Source organism: Sceloporus occidentalis, unplaced genomic scaffold (assembly GCF_023333645.1).
Source record: "Sceloporus occidentalis isolate IW3139 unplaced genomic scaffold, rSceOcc1.0.p SCAF_6, whole genome shotgun sequence".
In the NCBI taxonomy this organism is placed as follows: Eukaryota; Metazoa; Chordata; class Lepidosauria; order Squamata; family Phrynosomatidae; genus Sceloporus; species Sceloporus occidentalis.
Window position 1 is genome coordinate 50697898 of NW_028316986.1, and position 17433 is coordinate 50715330.

General features: G+C 40.4%; 1 protein-coding gene across 3 annotated transcripts in view; it reads right to left on the reverse strand.

Annotated features, from left to right (window-relative positions):
* DNAH8 (dynein axonemal heavy chain 8) overlaps positions 1-17433 on the reverse strand; it is a 203483-nt gene that overhangs the window by 176969 nt on the left and 9081 nt on the right. For all 3 annotated transcript variants that reach the window (XM_089529590.1, XM_089529589.1, XM_089529591.1), the window contains exons 5-12: positions 10203-10351; positions 9698-9887; positions 8997-9160; positions 7647-7823; positions 6448-6561; positions 4589-4696; positions 2796-2897; positions 363-509 (exon numbers count right to left, since the gene is read on the reverse strand). In XM_089529590.1, the coding sequence (XP_089385716.1) occupies positions 363-509; positions 2796-2897; positions 4589-4696; positions 6448-6561; positions 7647-7823; positions 8997-9160; positions 9698-9887; positions 10203-10351 (1151 nt within the window). The remainder of the gene's footprint in view (positions 1-362; positions 510-2795; positions 2898-4588; positions 4697-6447; positions 6562-7646; positions 7824-8996; positions 9161-9697; positions 9888-10202; positions 10352-17433) is intronic.

A 17433-nucleotide genomic window follows, 5' to 3' on the forward strand; every position in this document is an offset into this window, starting at 1 on the left:
AAAGAGTGATGATTTCTGAAGCATTTTGGCTGGCCTGAAAAAGATATGGCCACAGTATAGATTTGGGAACTTGCCTTTGTACAGTGGGGCCTTGCTATCCTCTGGGGTTTGGTTCTGGGACCCCCAAAAAGACCAAAATCTGTGGATACTCAAGTTCTGTTAAATACAATGGCATAGTAAATTGGTGTTCCTGAAACTGTGGATGCTAAAATCTGTGGATAAAGAATCCGTGGATATGGAGGGCCGACTGTACCAACATGCTACCTGTGCAAAATTCAGTTTAATTATATTTCAGATAAAAGCCTGAAATCAAAGGATGATAGCCATTGTTATTGTTCAAGATATTTCTGAAGCATGCTTACTTTTTCTAGCCTTTTACAGAAAGCTTCAAATTTGCCAAAGATATACATCTCAGATACTTCAAACGTCTTCTCTCCTAAAGTCTCCAATATTTGTTTTCTTGTTTTGTGAAAACTTTTCTGGTATTCTTTAAACAGAAAAATGCAGTCCTAAAGTTTTAAAAACAAACAAGTAGCAATTAGTCTCAGAAGGAACATTGTGAAGCAGGCTGCCTAGGGATTTAGATTGCAGCTCCAGTCTTCCAAGTCAGCAGAATATAAATTCAATCAATCTTTTGAATATGGCAATTACTGTTAATAAACAAAATAAAACCCACTTTTTATAGTGGCCTTCACTGTGTCAGTAGCCTCCTGAATTACAAGATAACTTTGCAGTTTCATATTTAAAGTCAATAGTTCACCTAGTATGTAAACAAACCTAAATCTCCTTTTTGATCATATCAGTAAGCAGTGGGACTCGAGAAACAACTTCGTTCAGCCTAAATAATATGGCTCATACCTTCAAACTGCCCCCATTTGGCAGGGATGGCCCCAGTTAATCCTCTATCATCCCACTTTTCCAGCTGCTTTTCATAGTATCATAGAATAGAATCACAGAGCTGGAGGAGACTCCAAGGGCCATCCAGTCCAACCCACTGCCATGCAGGAACTCACAATCAAAGCACTCCAGATAGATAGCTATCCAGCCTCTGTTTGAAGACCTACAAAGAAGGAGACTCCACCACTTTACGAGGGAGTGTGTTCCACTGTTGAACAGCTCTTTAAAATGTCCTGCCCTCTTACCACTTTGTGATGGGTACTTGACTTACTTCCATTGCTGCAAACTGATTTCAAAGTGCAAAAGTAGTTTGGATTCAATTATCTCAATGGAGGATGAGAGAAGTGGGGGCAGAGTCTTGCCCTTCCCAGTAAACTCAAGCAACAGACAACAGTGGCATCTTCACCTAGTTTGTGTGCTCTTCATCTTTAATACATATTGTGATCTTGACCACATTCTGATTTCTTGGCCACATGTGTCCTGCAGCTCTTCCACACTGCAGAAATAAGGCCTTCTGACACAACTTTAATTGTCGTGGCTCCATTCTGTGGAATCCTGGGATTTGTAGTTTGGTGATGTATTCAACCTGATCACTCAAACTAAAACCCCCAGGATTCTGTTATTGCTGTTAAAGTGGTGTCAAAATGCTTTAAATCTGCATCCATGGTTTTCACATTTGAAATGTTGGAAGATATGAAGTCCTGAACACTATTGGGACACAACATTAATGCAATCACTAATTGTGTAAGTAGTCTATATTTCCCCTGCTCACACAAACAGGGACATCACTAGGCGGGTGTGTGGGGTATGGACCACACCAGGTGTGCGGACTACACCTAAAAGTGTGTGTGTTTAAACATCTGTGTTTCGGCAGAAACAAGTTGCAATGTTTGCCTGCATCCCTTTAAAACATTGAAGAGATGGGGTGAGGGGGGTGAGGCTCAGTGGGAGGGAAAAGGGGAGCCCCCAGGTTTTTAAAAAAACAATTTTAAAAAAATTCTGCTGTGGGAATACACCCAGGGTTGTAATGTTTTTTTTTTAAAAAATCACATCTTACCAAATGTTCACTTTAACCACATAAAACTATGCACATGTAAATACATTTTGACTGTGCTTATGATATTGTAATTTAAAGGCATAATTTTAATCTTGCTAGTTGTTTATCAGTGATGTATGTGAATTATGATTTATGAGCAACATTGGTACAAAAAAACATTACTAAGGATTCTGTGTGGTGTGGTATGGGACGAGGTCAGTGAGGGGGTGACACTGTGAGATACCGCACAGTGTGACACCAACCCTAGTGATGTCATTGCTTACAAGGAGGAATCCTAGATCTCCATGCATAATCAGTTTTTGGACATTTTGAAGAGGTTTGAGGACACAGTGGGGCCAGTTAAGATGCTAGTCCCCCATGATCCATTGCTCTATATTGGACTGCCTGCTGTCCTGGCCAGCTGCCTTCTCCCCTCCCTCACCATTCAACCGCATACAACTGTACCAATTCACTGCTGAACATGGCCTTAGCAATTATGGGTAAAGGCTAACAAGATGCTTGCTATTTTGTAACAATTCACAATTAATTTCTTTTAACTTTCTATTGTAAAGACCAAACCACCAAACACTATGATGCAGCAAATCCCCTGGGGCCTAATTAAGCAACAAATTCTAATAGGAAGAATCAGAGGGTTTTTTAAAAAAATATGCACATACACAGAGTTATGGTACTATAGATATTTCACTAACAGACCTAATGAGATCACACAATAATATTTTATCAAGCATGAAAAACCAAAGCCTTGTTTATCAGCATATAATAATGCATATGTCTCTTTGGGGAAAACATCAGAAGGCGACAGATATAATGGCAATGAAATTATAATGTGCTTCACACAGACCTGTATTTTCTTAAGCACTGTTGGAGTATCCTGTTCCCACACACGACTAAAACCTCCATCGGTGATATATGCCTTACACGCTGTTACCATTTGATTTGTAACCTATTTTGTAAACAAAATACAAAGCAAAACAAATTGTGTCAACAGAGCGAGAACAGAAATCAAACACAGTATGTACATGAAATTTTTCCAGTATTTTTGAGATATCTTGCTGATCCTCCCCAGCTCTCTTTTTTCGCTTCTCCTTTAAGCATTGGTTGTAAATAGCAAGATTTCACTGCATTAATTTTTTTTTAAAAAAACTTGATCCATCACTTTAACAGTAAGAAATTAATTAATCGACATAGAAAAACAGATTTAATTGGGAAGGAAAGTCTTAAAACCTGTAAACTTAATACAATGATACAAGATTTAAACTAGATTCACCAGGATTACCACCAAAACAACTGGTATTAATTTATAAAGTATCCTAAAAATATACACACAGCTTCTACAATTTATTTACAATGAAAAATAACCTAAAAACCATTTCAGGGTTTTCAGACAAATATAGGAATGTGAAGCATGTTTCCACCTTGGCCATCTTTTTCAATGGCAACACCACGACTATAGTAATATGAATGAGCAGCTTCAAGTCAAGCAAATGTGCCTTACAGTATCTTTCCTTCCTATGTTACTTTTTCATAAGACAAGGTTCCACTCATAAATTTTATTATTCATCATAATGAAACATATCAGTATGCGTTTTTGCAGACAACTTTGCATCCAGCTGCTATTATATTTATGCTATCATAGATAAGCTATCATAGTTTCTGTATGTGTATAATGTTAGAACGTATGTTCTTATATGAGTCTTAGCATTTTTACTTTTGCTCTATTAATTTTGTATTTTCTGGTCTGATAATTCCGGTATCCTCATTGTTGAAGTAATGAAGATTTTACTACACAACTGCAATACAGTCTTTAATTATCAAAAACCTACCAGTTAAGACTAAGGTTAAAGCTATCTCATGTTGGCTCAGGGATCACAAAGCCAACACACATAAAACCTTTAACAAGGCATACCCTATTTTCATGTTGTGCATCATGATGTGCAAGGCCTCAAAATGTGCTTCCTTCAACAAGATTAGTTATTTTATTTTATTTCTACTTTTAATGACAGGAAGGGGGAGAGATTTTCTAACTCAAGTGTACAAGTGACTTGACTGGCCCAAGTTACTATGCACTTTGGCATTTGAAAGTGGGCTGTATTTGCTCATCTGCTTGCTGAAACAAAACAGTTTGGGCCACTCCAGGCTTAGTACTTACCTGCCTGACAACCACATACTGTTCCTTGGTCTTTCTAGCCCAAGTGCAGATGGATGGAGTGCCTAGGCCAGAAAAGATTTCCTGCTTTGTCCTAGTAGTATATTATCCTATGAAGCATCGATGCCTTACTGCCAGAGAAATGTTCCCCTGAGCTGATCCATGGCTGTTGTTTATGAAGCTCCCATGGGGACTCAAATATGGTCATCAGTAGTAGTTTGGGGGCAAGAAACAACACTGGAGTCCTGGCTATATTATCTGTGTGGAAAGTCATGTATAATAAAAGACTAATACACCACTGAAACTACATAGACCTATTTTTAAACGGGCAAACACATAAGCCTGTTACATTTTAAACCCAAGAAGTTTATGTTTTAGTTTTTAGTTTTTATTACTATACAGTTCTGGAGTTTGGATTTTGACGTATTTGCATCCCTTTAAAGTTGCGTATGTAAATCATTTTTTAAAAAAAAAATCAAAGTACTTACTTTTATAAACAGTGATGTCATTCTCTCAGAAGTATTATAATATCTTGAAACACTGTGTATCATCCTTATAGCATTAATTAAGTTCTGTATCCCATGAGCCATGGAAACCTAAGAGAAACATTTTGTAGAATTAGATAACTGAATGCCGAGAAGCTGTTGTGTACTTGAGGTGTATATTTCTGCATGTCTAAAACATTATCCTGAGACCCTTTCACGCTACACAATTATACTGCTGCATTCTACTTTAACTGCCATGTATGCATCCTATGAAAACCTGGGGTTTGTAGCTTGATGACACACTGCAGCTTTGATTGAAAATGATAAAAATCCTTCCCTAAACTACAAATCCTAGGGTTACATAGACTGTAACCATGTCAATTAATAATGAATCATAGTGCTATGATAATGTAATATGGAACAGCTTCTGAATAGTGCAGTCTTTATCAGCTGTCCTGAAGCAAATAGTGAGGAAGCAGACCCAGCTGAGAAAGGGTAGACAAGGTATAAGTGAAACCTAATGCTCTGTAGTCTACAGTTTCACACTACACTGTTATAGTGCTATTATTCCACTTCAATTGCTATGGCTGCCTCCTCTGGAATCCTGGGATATGCAGTATATGCATTTAGAATTCTCAGCCAGAGAGCTCTTGGCTTCACTAAACTACAAACCCCAGAATTCCACTGGATGCAGGCATAGCAGTTAACGTGGAATAACAACACTGTAACTGTGTAGTGTGATATTGTAGAGAGGGAATTGTGCTTCACTTATATCTTGTCTACCCTTTCTCAGCTTTGGTGCATTCCTATATCTTTTGGTAGTTACTCTTCAATCTTGCATCATAGATTCCCCTTGCCCCAAGTCCTGCAATGTAGTTTATTCTTCTATCCTGGCCTCTGGTTTTCTTGTTATCTCAATTACTACCTTGTCCATCAGTTCTGGTTTGTTCTTCAATTCTAGTTTGTCTTTTAGCCTTAACTTGCTCTTTACATCAGACTTTGTCCCTCAGCCCAGATACCCTGCCACCTGGGTTGTCTCAAACTACACTTACAGCTTAGTCCTGACACGGAATTGAATACTAAGAGCCTGTACAGACTGACATCAAAGGCCAGCCTTGGGGCGGGGTGTGTGTGGCATCCACACAACACGCACCCTGACTCCACCCCTATGCCCGTGTGATGCTGTGCACCCAGATGACGTAGCACAAAAGGAGCGCCGAAAAGCCACGGCGCTGGCAGCTATGGAGCCCTTTCCATGGCACAAAAAAAGCCACTTTCTGTGGCTCCTTTTTGCACTGCGGAAAGGCCAGATTAGGGCCATGGTATGTAGTTTGATTTACATAACAGGTGCATATAACTAGGGCTGAGATCCTATACTATTCTGATGGAGTGGTAAATTTTGCCAACATAGTTAAGCAGGACGAAGAGAAGGGAACAAGGACGCAGTGGCTGCTGCGTACTACCCCTCTCCCTCAGGTCAGATTCCAAGCATCTTATTTCTTCAAGGGCTGACCTAAAAATTCATCTATGCCATTAACACAGGCATTTTTCTATGTCATCCCTTCCATAGTGCCTTAGTTGAAAGGTCCCTGAAAGGCTGGCATTCAATGGCCAGTTGAGCATTTGCACCTGGACAATGGTGAGTTCTTGCCTCATCTTTCCACCACTGCTACTGACCCTTGTGGTTGTGCAAGATAATCTTGGCATACTGCAAGACCCTTGTACTGATATTTTGGAATGAAAGAATGATGGTGGATTACACTTAAATATATTCACTTTTAAAACACACACATGAAAGATCATTTGTTTTATGTACTATCATGTAAAAATAACTTAATAAAAATATTTTAAAATTTACTTACTAAATCATAATTATAGAGCGGCTGGCAAACCTTTTCAAGTGTGTATAAGTATCTCACATTATCTTTTGATTCATTTGCTGTATCTGTTATTCTGGCATCCAGTTCACGCCACAACTAGAGTAAAAATTGATGAAACATACTAACAATGTTAGTAAAATGTTCAGAATTCAAAGAGCAGAAATTTAATTATATCCAAACCACATTATTGAAATGTGCATATGTGTACTGGAATGGTCTCAGTTATAGTCTATGTTAGTAATGATAAAACCAAATTAGGCCATAACAATTATTCTGAATTAATTAAACTAAGTGTAACTAGAAGCATGAAGGCCCAAGGGGGGGAACCCAGAAAAATTCAGAAAAACACCCATTTTATCATGCTTTCCCTAAAGGCTTGTTTTTCTGGAAAAAATGGATTATGGACTAGCTTCTTTTAGAATGATAAATAAAATATTTAATGGTAAGATGTTCATATAGTTATTCTTCCCACATTATTTCTAAAAACTATGTAGCAGGAAGATTTTTATGTAGCTCTATGTACTGTATCTCATACACCTGCCATTTCTGCTCTTAGTTTCCCATTCTCAGTTCTTTGTACAAGAATAAGTGCTTTATGTCTGCTTGGCACTATGGACAACAGAAGGAGATAAAATAGTTTTCTCTTTTATTGATTTTACAGAAGTTGAAATTTTATTCTGTATTTTTTATGTCATTGGATAGTTGGTTGATTCCTCATAGACTGGCAAAAACAAAGAGGCTCCTTATAGTTCAGGTGTTCCTTACTCTTTGCAGTCAATTTTTAAAAAGTCAATTCAATACATAGCAATTTTCTAAATAAACTGTATTTTTAATATAGCAAAGAGGATACTTTTATTTCAAACCAAGTTATATATAAATCCATTTTATGTTCTTAAAGTAATGAAGTGACTTTCAGTTTGTAAAGTGCACTAATATTACATTTTGTTAATAGTTCTGAAAAGTGTATATATATATATATATATATATATATATAAATGAAAAATGGGGTGGGGAATTCAATCTCTTCAAAATTTCTGGCAATTGACATCTAAGTATGACCTTATGTATGCAGCATCAATGACAAGGAAGAGTCCACAGGGACCATGCTTTTAAGCAAGATTAAGTAGACACATACTTTAAATCAGTGAAACTGTTTCTTAAAGAAAAAAACCCAGAATTACCTTTATAATTTTGGAGCGTGAAACATTTAAAACATTTATAACACCCTTGCATTGTTGTCCTTTGATCTGTTCAATAATGAAATTAAATTTAGCAGACATGCGCTTCCAGTGTTCTAGTTCAGTGAGAGGACCTGAGTCATCAGCTTCCTTTCTCATCTGTTCACTCTCAATCAATACCTATAAGCCCAATAAAATAATGTTAAAATTATACAATAAAAGTGTATATTTGGTTATGGATATTTATCAAAACTCCGAATCAAATATTCAATGCACTGGCCATTACTATGTAACCCTGGGTAATACACACACACACACACACACATCTCTCGGCCTCAGAGGGAGAGATCAGGCAGACCCAGCAACATCTTGGACTGCCTGAAGGAAGAGGCCCCTCCCTCCTCAACTGTCATCTTGGCCTCAGAGGGAGCCATCAGGCAGACCCAGCAACATCAGGGACTGCCTGAAGGAAGAGGCCCCTCCCTCCTCAACTGTCATCTTGGCCTCAGAGGGAGCCATCAGGCAGACCCAGCAACATCAGGGACTGCCTGAAGGAAGAGGCCCCTCCCTCCTCAACTGTCATCTTGGCCTCAGAGGGAGCCATCAGGCAGACCAGCAACATCTTGGACTGCCTGAAGGAAGAGGCCCCTCCCTCCTCAACTGTCATCTCGGCCTCAGAGGGAGCCATCAGGCAGACCAGCAACATCTTGGACTGCCTGAAGGAAGAGGCCCCTCCCTCCTCAACTGTCATCTCGGCCTCAGAGGGAGCCATCAGGCAGACCAGCAACATCTTGGACTGCCTGAAGGAAGAGGCCCCTCCCTCCTCAACTGTCATCTCGGCCTCAGAGGGAGCCATCAGGCAGACCAGCAACATCTTGGACTGCCTGAAGGACGAGACTTCTCCCTCCTTTAACTGTCACCTTGTATTTGTGTTGTATTCAATTTTTAATGTACACCGCTATGATCATTGAGGAATAGCGGTCTATAAATAAAACGTATTATTATTATTATTATTATTATTATTATTATATACCCAACTCTCTTCCATGCCAGCATTCTCTGAAGAAGCCAGCCACAGATGCTGGTGAAACATCAGAAATAAACTCTTCTAGAACATGGCCACATAGCCAACCCCCCTCTCCCCCCCTACACACACACAAACCATGCATGCTGGCCACAAAAGCCTTCAACTTCACATTAAAACATCTTTTGTTTTAACAGTGTTTTGGAATGTGGCTGTAAATGTTGACATTTTCTGCCACTCTGTCCAACTACACTATAATGCATATATGGCATTGTACATATTATAGCACACCTGGTTCTTTATAGGTCTTTTTACCACAAGAAACTTACTTGTTCAATTTGCTTATACCATATCATAAGCACTTCCTCTAACTGATGAACCATATCAGGATTGGCAGCTGCTGCTGTTACTTCTTCAAAAGACTGGAATTTAGACAAGTCAATGTGATCTATTTGTTTCAACTGAACAGTCCCTTCAATGCTCACTCTAGCACCTAAAATAAACAGAGAACATAATCTGTTCTGCCATTTCAACTTTGATCCATCTCTAAGAACTTTCCCTAGATACTTTGCACACTAGTTGAGATGGTACATATTCTGCTACTTCCTTACTTGTGCACCATTTGTTGGCACACAGGCTAAAACCATCTCTGGTGGGTTGCTCCATCCCTAAAATGACACAGTTCCTGCTTATTAGAGAACCCCAACCCACCAAAATTTCTCTGCAACAAAACGTTCCTTCCAAGAAAGATTCTGGGTCCAAGAAGGAGACGGCACCTCTCTCTTTCTTTATCAAATCAAAATCTTTTAAAAAAAATGTCATGACAGCAATAAACCACCATATACGTTTACTATGAGTGAACCATCGGAAAAACTGTCTGGAAATGCCAGTGGCTACAAACTGTGTAGAGAAAGTTTCCTCAATTAGGACTGTCTCTCATAATAATAGTTTTTAAATGGCTGCATTATTTTAGCCTAAAATATTTGAAACTGATGACACCCACTCTCTACTAATTCATCATGGTTCTTACCATCCAAAAATGCCAGAAATCTGTTGAGAGTTTCAGTAAAACTCTGTTTTTCAAGATCTCCCTGCTTGGTCTGATATAAAGCACCCCAATTGTTTGTGGCAAGGATAGCTGGCAGAAAAACATTTGAAATAATATTCTTGATTCCGGGAAGAAGACCTTCACTTCCATCCAGCACTGAAAAGTATATGTCCTGAAAATGGAACATTGAGATAGGTATCAGAAGTCAAAAACACAATAGTAGTTGTAGTTTTAAAATAAATCTAATGACATTTTTTAAAAAATTAACAACATCTGCTCCTTGCTTTGGTAAGCTGACAACCTTCCTCTCTTGCAATCTCAGGTATGGATCATAGTCTCCATCCTGTGTTGTCTCCCTGGACAGTGGGATGTATGGCACCAACCCAGGACAATAAATCTCAACAATGTATGGCCCCTGTCCCCATCATTGCCATCATCTATCTGATGGATACTTTGCTAAAAATAACAATGGTAATGATAAAAGTACCTCATGCATAGTCTTAACATTCACAGCGATGTCATTTCTAGCCCGTACAAAGAATAAACAGATTCCTTTGAATTTGTCTGGTGACTCATCAACATAAATTTTCATCATTTTAGTTCCTTTCAGCACTCCTGGAATTGTCCTGCCACACTCTGAAAATAAACACAAATGGGACATAATGTTTGAGGTGTTATATTGTAGCATCCTTTTACAGTGAGTGAGACAAACAACAGTGCCATCCTTTGTACAGGTTATTGCAAGATAGGAAGTACACAGGTTTGTGCCAAAGCTTAATAATGACCAGAAAGCATTTAATGGCATATGCACGTTAGCACTGGATGAAGGGAGGCAAAAGTGAACCTTTTTGTGAGACTCTTTCACCAAGAAAACCCTGTGATGAGACAACTCCAAATGAAACAAAGGACAATCTAGTAAACAAATAGAGAGGTAGAGAAAAAGAATGTAAAGATGGGAAGCCAAACAGTAGACAAGTTAATCAAGGCAAAAATAGTTCCAAGCAGCACTACACATTTTATAGGAACATGGAATATGAGAAGCATGAACCAGGGAAGCTTAAAAAAAGTGGAAACAGAAATGGAACACATAAACATAGCAATACTAGGGGTGAGTGAGCTAAAATAGAGAGGAATGAGTCAACTCAGCTCTCTACACAGTGTTCTCCTCAGGAAATGAAAAAAAAAAACTTAAAGAAACAGGGTGGCCTTCATATTAAGAGATGTGGCAAAAGTAGTCAAAGGATACAATGTAAAATCAGACCAAATCATGTCAACAAGCCGTCAGGGAAAACCTGTAAATATTACCATAATTCAAGTACATGTGCCAACCACTAACACAGGAATAAGAAATTGAGAGATTATATGAAGGATTACATGAAGAAATTGATAACAGAACCAACCCAGGACTTTAGACTAATCATAAGCAACTGGAATGCGAATGTAGGCAGCAAAGAAGGATTAAAAACAGTAGGAAGATTGAGATTAGGTGCAAGAAATGAAGCAGGAGCACTTCTAATAGAATTATGTGAGGCCAATAACCCATTAATTGAAAACACTTTCTTCATACAAACAGAGAAGATATTATACACATGGACATTACCAGATGGCCAACACAAAAATCAGATAGTTTATTTAACTGGAAACAGAAGATGGAGAAGCTCTATTCTTGTGGCCAAAGCTAGACCAGGAGCTGACTGTGGTAATGACCATGAACCATATATATCAAAAAATAAAGTACAGCTAAATAAGACAAAAACAGTCATTATACCAAAATATGACCTGAACAATCTCACAACAGAATTTACTAACAATGTCAGAAATAGATTTGCAAACCAAAAGAACTATGGACAGAAGCCAAGAAAATAATTAAGGAAGAATGCAGAAAGACACTATCGATGACCTAAAAGGAATAGACAAAACAGTGGATAACAGATAAAATGCTTCAAGCAGTAAATGAAAGAAGAGAGGCAAAAGAAAAGGAAGATAGGAACAAAAACAGAACCATGCAAATGCTCAATGACTAATGTGCAAGGATAAAGAGAATTACTATAACAAACAATGCAGAGAAATAGAAGACAACAATAAAAAATGAAGAATGAGAGACTTCTTTCACAAGATCTCAGAAATGAAAGGGAAGTTCAAACCAAGGGTCAGGATGTTCTATGACAAGAAAAAGAACATACTACAAGATCAAGAAGAAATTTTTAAAAATTGGATGCAATACACAGACGTGTTAAATTAAAGATGAAAAAAATGGGTGGATTCGTAACTGGCTGACCGGCTGAACCCAAACAGTGCTCAACAATGGCTCCTCTTCATCTTGGAGAGAAGTGACCAGTGGGGTGCCACAGAATTCTGTCCTGGGCCCAGTGCTATTCAACATCTTTATCAATGACTTGGATGAAGGAATAAAGGGCATGCTTATCAAATTTGCAGATAACACCAAATTAGGAGGAGTAGCTAATACCCCAGAGGACAGGATCAAAATCCAACCATATCTCTCCGCCTCTACTGCCAAGATCCTGGTCCATGACCTAGTGATCTCACGACTTGATTACTGTAATGTCCTCCTGGCTGGGCTTCCTCTTTCTCACCTCCGTCCTTTAATCTCTGTTCAGCGTTCAGCTGCACGCATTATCACTTCCACCCACCGCGCTGACCACATCTCTCCTGTGTTGGCATCCCTTCACTGGCTCCCCCTCCCTTTCCGCATTCAGTATAAGCTCCTGCTGTCAACATTTAAAGCCCTCCATGGACTGGCCCCTCCTTACTTATCAGACCTTCTTTCTCCTCACCTTCCCACCAGGGCCCTCCATTCTGGTAGTCAAGGTCTGCTGTCTCAGCCCAGGATTTCCTCTGCCCCATCTCGGATTCGCCCCTTTTCACTTGCTGCCCCTCACTCCTGGAACCTTCTTCCCCCACAAGCAAGAGCCATCACTTCTTTAACCAGCTTCAAAACGGAGTTGAAAACCATCCTGTTCACAGAAGCCTTCCCAGGCATTGCATAATTGTCGCTTACTATTTGATGTTCTTTTGGTGCCTGTTTATCAAACCATTTCCTGTATTGCTATGTACTGTATATGCATTATCCTACTTGAGAGTATGTATTTTCCCTGGAAAATGATTAACCATCCATTAAGAACCCAAGCCCTCCCTCCAGTCCATCTGCCTTGGTCCAGGCCTTGGAGGTAGAGAGGAACTGCTGGACCTCTTACCCTTTCCCTCCACCACTCCCTTCTCCTTCTGTGTCATGTCTTTGTAGATTGTAAGCCCAAGGGGATGGAACCGTCTAACTAAAAAGATTGCATGTACAGTGCTGTGTAAATTTACAGCGCTTCATAAATAAAGGTTAATAATAATAATAATAATAATAATAATAATAATAATATTCAAAGTGACCGTAATGGATTAGAAAGCTGGGCCAAAACTAACAAAATGAACTTCAACAGCAAGAAATGTAAGATACTGCACTTAGGTAGAAAAAATGAAATGCATAGATACAGGATAGGGGACCTGGCTTAAAGAGACTATGTGTGAAAGTGAACTAGGAGTCCTAGTGGACCACAAGTTGAACATGAGTCAACAGTGTGATGTGGCAGCTAAAAAGGCCAATGCTATTTTAGGCTGCATCAATAGAAGTATATTGTCTAGATCAAGGGAAGTAATAGTGCCACTCTGTTCTTCTTTGGTCAGGCCCCACCTGGAATATTGTGTTCAGTTCTGGGCACCACAATTCAAAAAGGATGTTGACAAGTTGGAGCGTGTCCAGAGGAGGGTGACCAAAATGGTGAAGGGTCTGGAAACCATACCATATGAGTTAGGAAGCTGGGTATGTTTAGCCTGGAGAAGAGATGGTTAAGAGGTGATGTGATAGCCCTGTTTCAGTATTTGAAGAGGTGTCACATAGAATCTGAAACAAGCTTGTATTCTGTAGCTCCATAGAACAGGACCCGAAGCAATGGATGCAAGCTACAGGAAAAGAGATTCCATCAGGAGTAAGTTCTTGACAGTATAAACTGTTCAACAGTGGAACTCACTCCCTTGGAGTGTGGTGGAATCTCCCTCCTTAGAAGTCTTTAAACAGAAGCTGGATGGCCATCTGTCAGGGATGCTTTGATTGTGATTTACTGCATGGCAGGGGGTTGGACTGCATGGCCCTTGTGGTCTCTTCCAACTCTTTGATTCAATGAGTGGCATACGGAATGAGGAACTATATGAAGATGAACCCTAAATCCTAAAAAGTGAGATGAAAGCTGCAATAGGAGAAACTGGGAAAAACAAATAATCAGAACATATGATATTCCAATTGAACTGCTACAGTCCACACAGACAGAATCAACTCTAGTTCTAACTAATATATATCAGCAAATATGGGAAACAAAATGGTGGTCAACAGACTGGAAATGATCGATATACATACCCACCCACAAAAAATGGGACAAACAAGACTGCAGCAACTACAGGGCCATAGCACTAATCGCCTATCATGCAACATTATTCTTAAAATTCCGCAACATAGATTCCAGTCATACAGGCAGATAGAAATTCCAGAGGTGCAAGTGGGGTTCAGAAAAGAAAGAGGCACTGCAAACAAATGATGGCTAATCAAGTGAAGCAATGTATTGCAAGAAGTTGTGATTAAACAAATCTCAAGTATATATTTCTCAGAAATATATATATATATTTGGGGTACGTAGGTGGAACTACACAGGAACATTGGTGCTTGAAGAAGTTGGACATGCTATGCAAACAGATGAATTTCCTAATTTCCCACAAAAACTACAGACACACAATATGACAAAGTAGATGGAGTAGCTATTATAATCTGTATTTGCTGTTTAAAGAGACAGGTCCTGTATAGGTACTGCAGAATATATCAAGCTGGAGAAGGCAAACAATAACTTGAGGCACAAATACTTAAACCTACTGTGACAGACAGGTGGTACAGACTGGCATCAAAGGCCAGGATGAGGACAGAGTGGGGGCATGGCATCCACACGATGCATGCCCTGACTCTGCCCCCATGCCAGTGTGATACCACACTGCCCCACCACATGGTAGGAAGCTTCACAGTGCTCCTCTGGTGCTGCGTCCAGATGGCACCCTTTTCGCGGTGCAAGGAGCCACTTTTTCTGGATCCTTTTTGAACTGTGGAAAGGCCAGATCAGGGCTGCGGCATGTAGTTGCCACGGCCCTGATCCGGCACTGAATGGAGCAGCTGCAAGCCACCCCTTAGGAGCAGTCTGTTGATCCCCAGAGTTGCTAGGCAGACCTGGCTTCCTAGCAGCCATTCATAGTTCAGGAAGATTGTGAGGTGAGCTGTACGGAAAATTGGAATGTATAAAAGCCAGTACATGTGTGTTTGAGAGAGAGAGTCTGGAGAGAGAGACAGAGGGTATTCAGTAAAGATCAGATAAGGATTTTGACAGGAGAGGATGGTCAGTTCAGTTAGTCAAGAGGAGAGTATGGCCTGTTACAGACTGCCAAAATAAAGCTGCTTCGGGTCTCTTTGGTGGTATGCTGTTTAAATGATGCATGGGTCCTAAGAATCCGGAGGTTGCGCCAAAGCCACACTCCATTCCTAAGCACTGGAGGACAGCTTTGGTGCAGCTTCCAGATTCTTAGGATGCATGCATCATTTAAACAGCATACCTCCAAAGAGACCCGAAGCAGCTTTATTTTGGCAGTCTGTAACAGGCCTATGATTCAGTTGGACTAGGCAAATCTGGTTGGAATTCCTACTGAGAGTGAGAGAATAGGGTACAGACAGAGTACAGTCAGCCCTCCACATTTGTGGTTTTGACTGATTAATATGTTCTCTCTAGGAATCTTTAGATCCTCCATTGTGAATCTATTGGCAGGATACATACCGCCATTTAGTACGTATAGGATACGTACTAGGGTTAGGAAGGGGCGGTGCTTCCGCACCCCCCTAACCCTAGTACGTATTCAATACGTACAAGATGGCGGCGCCCCTTCTACATGGGCGCCGCCATCTTGACGTATCGGACGCTGAGCGTCCGTACGCGTCGTGGGCGTTGTGACGTAGCGAGTGCACCCCTGGCGCCTCACTACGTCGCAAACGCGACTCAAGAAGAAGCTCCAAAGCGGCGGTTTGTATCCCGCCATTGTCAGCTTCTGCCAAATGTCATGCAAGAAGACCAAGAAATTCCTAGAGAAAACAACTCCTAGGCATTTTAGGTTCTCTAGTGCAATTTCATGGTCAATGTCTAGCAGATCTTGAGCATAGAATTTCCCTAAAGATTCCTAGAAAGTGTTCTCTCCGATGAGAAAAAACTTGTGATTTTCCCACTTTCACAAGGGTCCTGTGCCCTAACCACAGTGAATGTGGAGGGTCACTGTATTTAAAAGCCTGCAGTACACTAAGCTTGAAGTAATCTACATAAAATATTCTCTGTCTTAATGTTACTGTTCATTTTTTACGGTAGATTTCTCTGTCTGATTTCAATAAACTATAAGCCAAGGCAAGCGCACTACCTAAACATTGAACTGGTTTGTGGGACACTTGGGACCCTGAAACGTATGCACTTCAAAATAGTGTTAATAAAGTAAATGCAGGGCAAGTGTCAGTGACTAGGGGCTGTTTATGGATAAGAGGTAAAGGTCACCTAAGATTTGAGAGGTGGTCCTGTCACACCTACTTATCTTAATCATTTTTAAATGAAAATTTAGATGTGAGGAATCTCTCTGAAAATGACAGCAATCCAACTACTGTTTGCTAATTAGTTTGATGTGGATTTTATTGTTAGTAAAAATGAGAGGTTGATTTTATGGTTACTGTTTCAAGGAAAACTTGTTGTGTGAGTGTGTGTGTGTGTGTGTGTGTGTGTGTGTGTGAATTTGTGGCAATGTCCGGGAAAGCTGCCAGCAACACTGACTGTAGCTGATAACAGAGCCTTTAGTTTAGTGGAAGTAAAGCAGACCCTGCAAAGAAGCAGTCCGAGGGCAGATCAAGAATACGAGCCGAAGTCAGGATACCGGGAAACAGCGTAGTCAAACAGTCCAGGGTCAAAACAGCCAAGAGATAACGAAGTCCGGTCCAAGGTCGAGGTAACAAAGAATCTAGATACTAGGAGCTAGTGCTAGCAGCAATCACGCCAAGGGATCAAGCAATAAACTCTAGCCACCAGCATTAGTCTCTCTCCCACTTAAGTAAGGGAAACTCTCCCTCATGCCACCTGAGGCTGGTTGGCTAATTGCCTCTCGGCAATTCTCTGTGATCTGTGCCTGCAAGCACTCTCGGCTCTTCCCTCTTTGAAAGAAGGCACCTGCATGCAAGCTTCGTCCCCAGAGTCCCCACTAGGCAGTGGTACCATAGAAGGCCTCTCTTCGGCACTAGGACCTGGTTGAACCTCCTCCTCTGGGGCTGGAAGATCACAGCTGGGACCTGGCAGGGCAGAAACAGCACCTGGCGTTGCCTCAATCAGCCCTTGCTCTGGAGGAGGCTCATCCTCCTCCTCATCCTCCGAGAGCTGATCTTGGTTGGCCATGACAGGCAACCCTGTGATCTTTGCAGGATTTTCTTAGGCAAGAAATAACCAGAGGTGGTTTTGTAGACCCTTCTTCTGAATTATATAGCCTATAGCACCTGGTATTCATTGACAGTCTCCCATCAAAGTATTAATTAGGGCTGACCCTGTCTAGGTTCCAAGATTAAGAGGGATCTGGTGCCTTTAGGGTATTTGGGGCATCCCAAA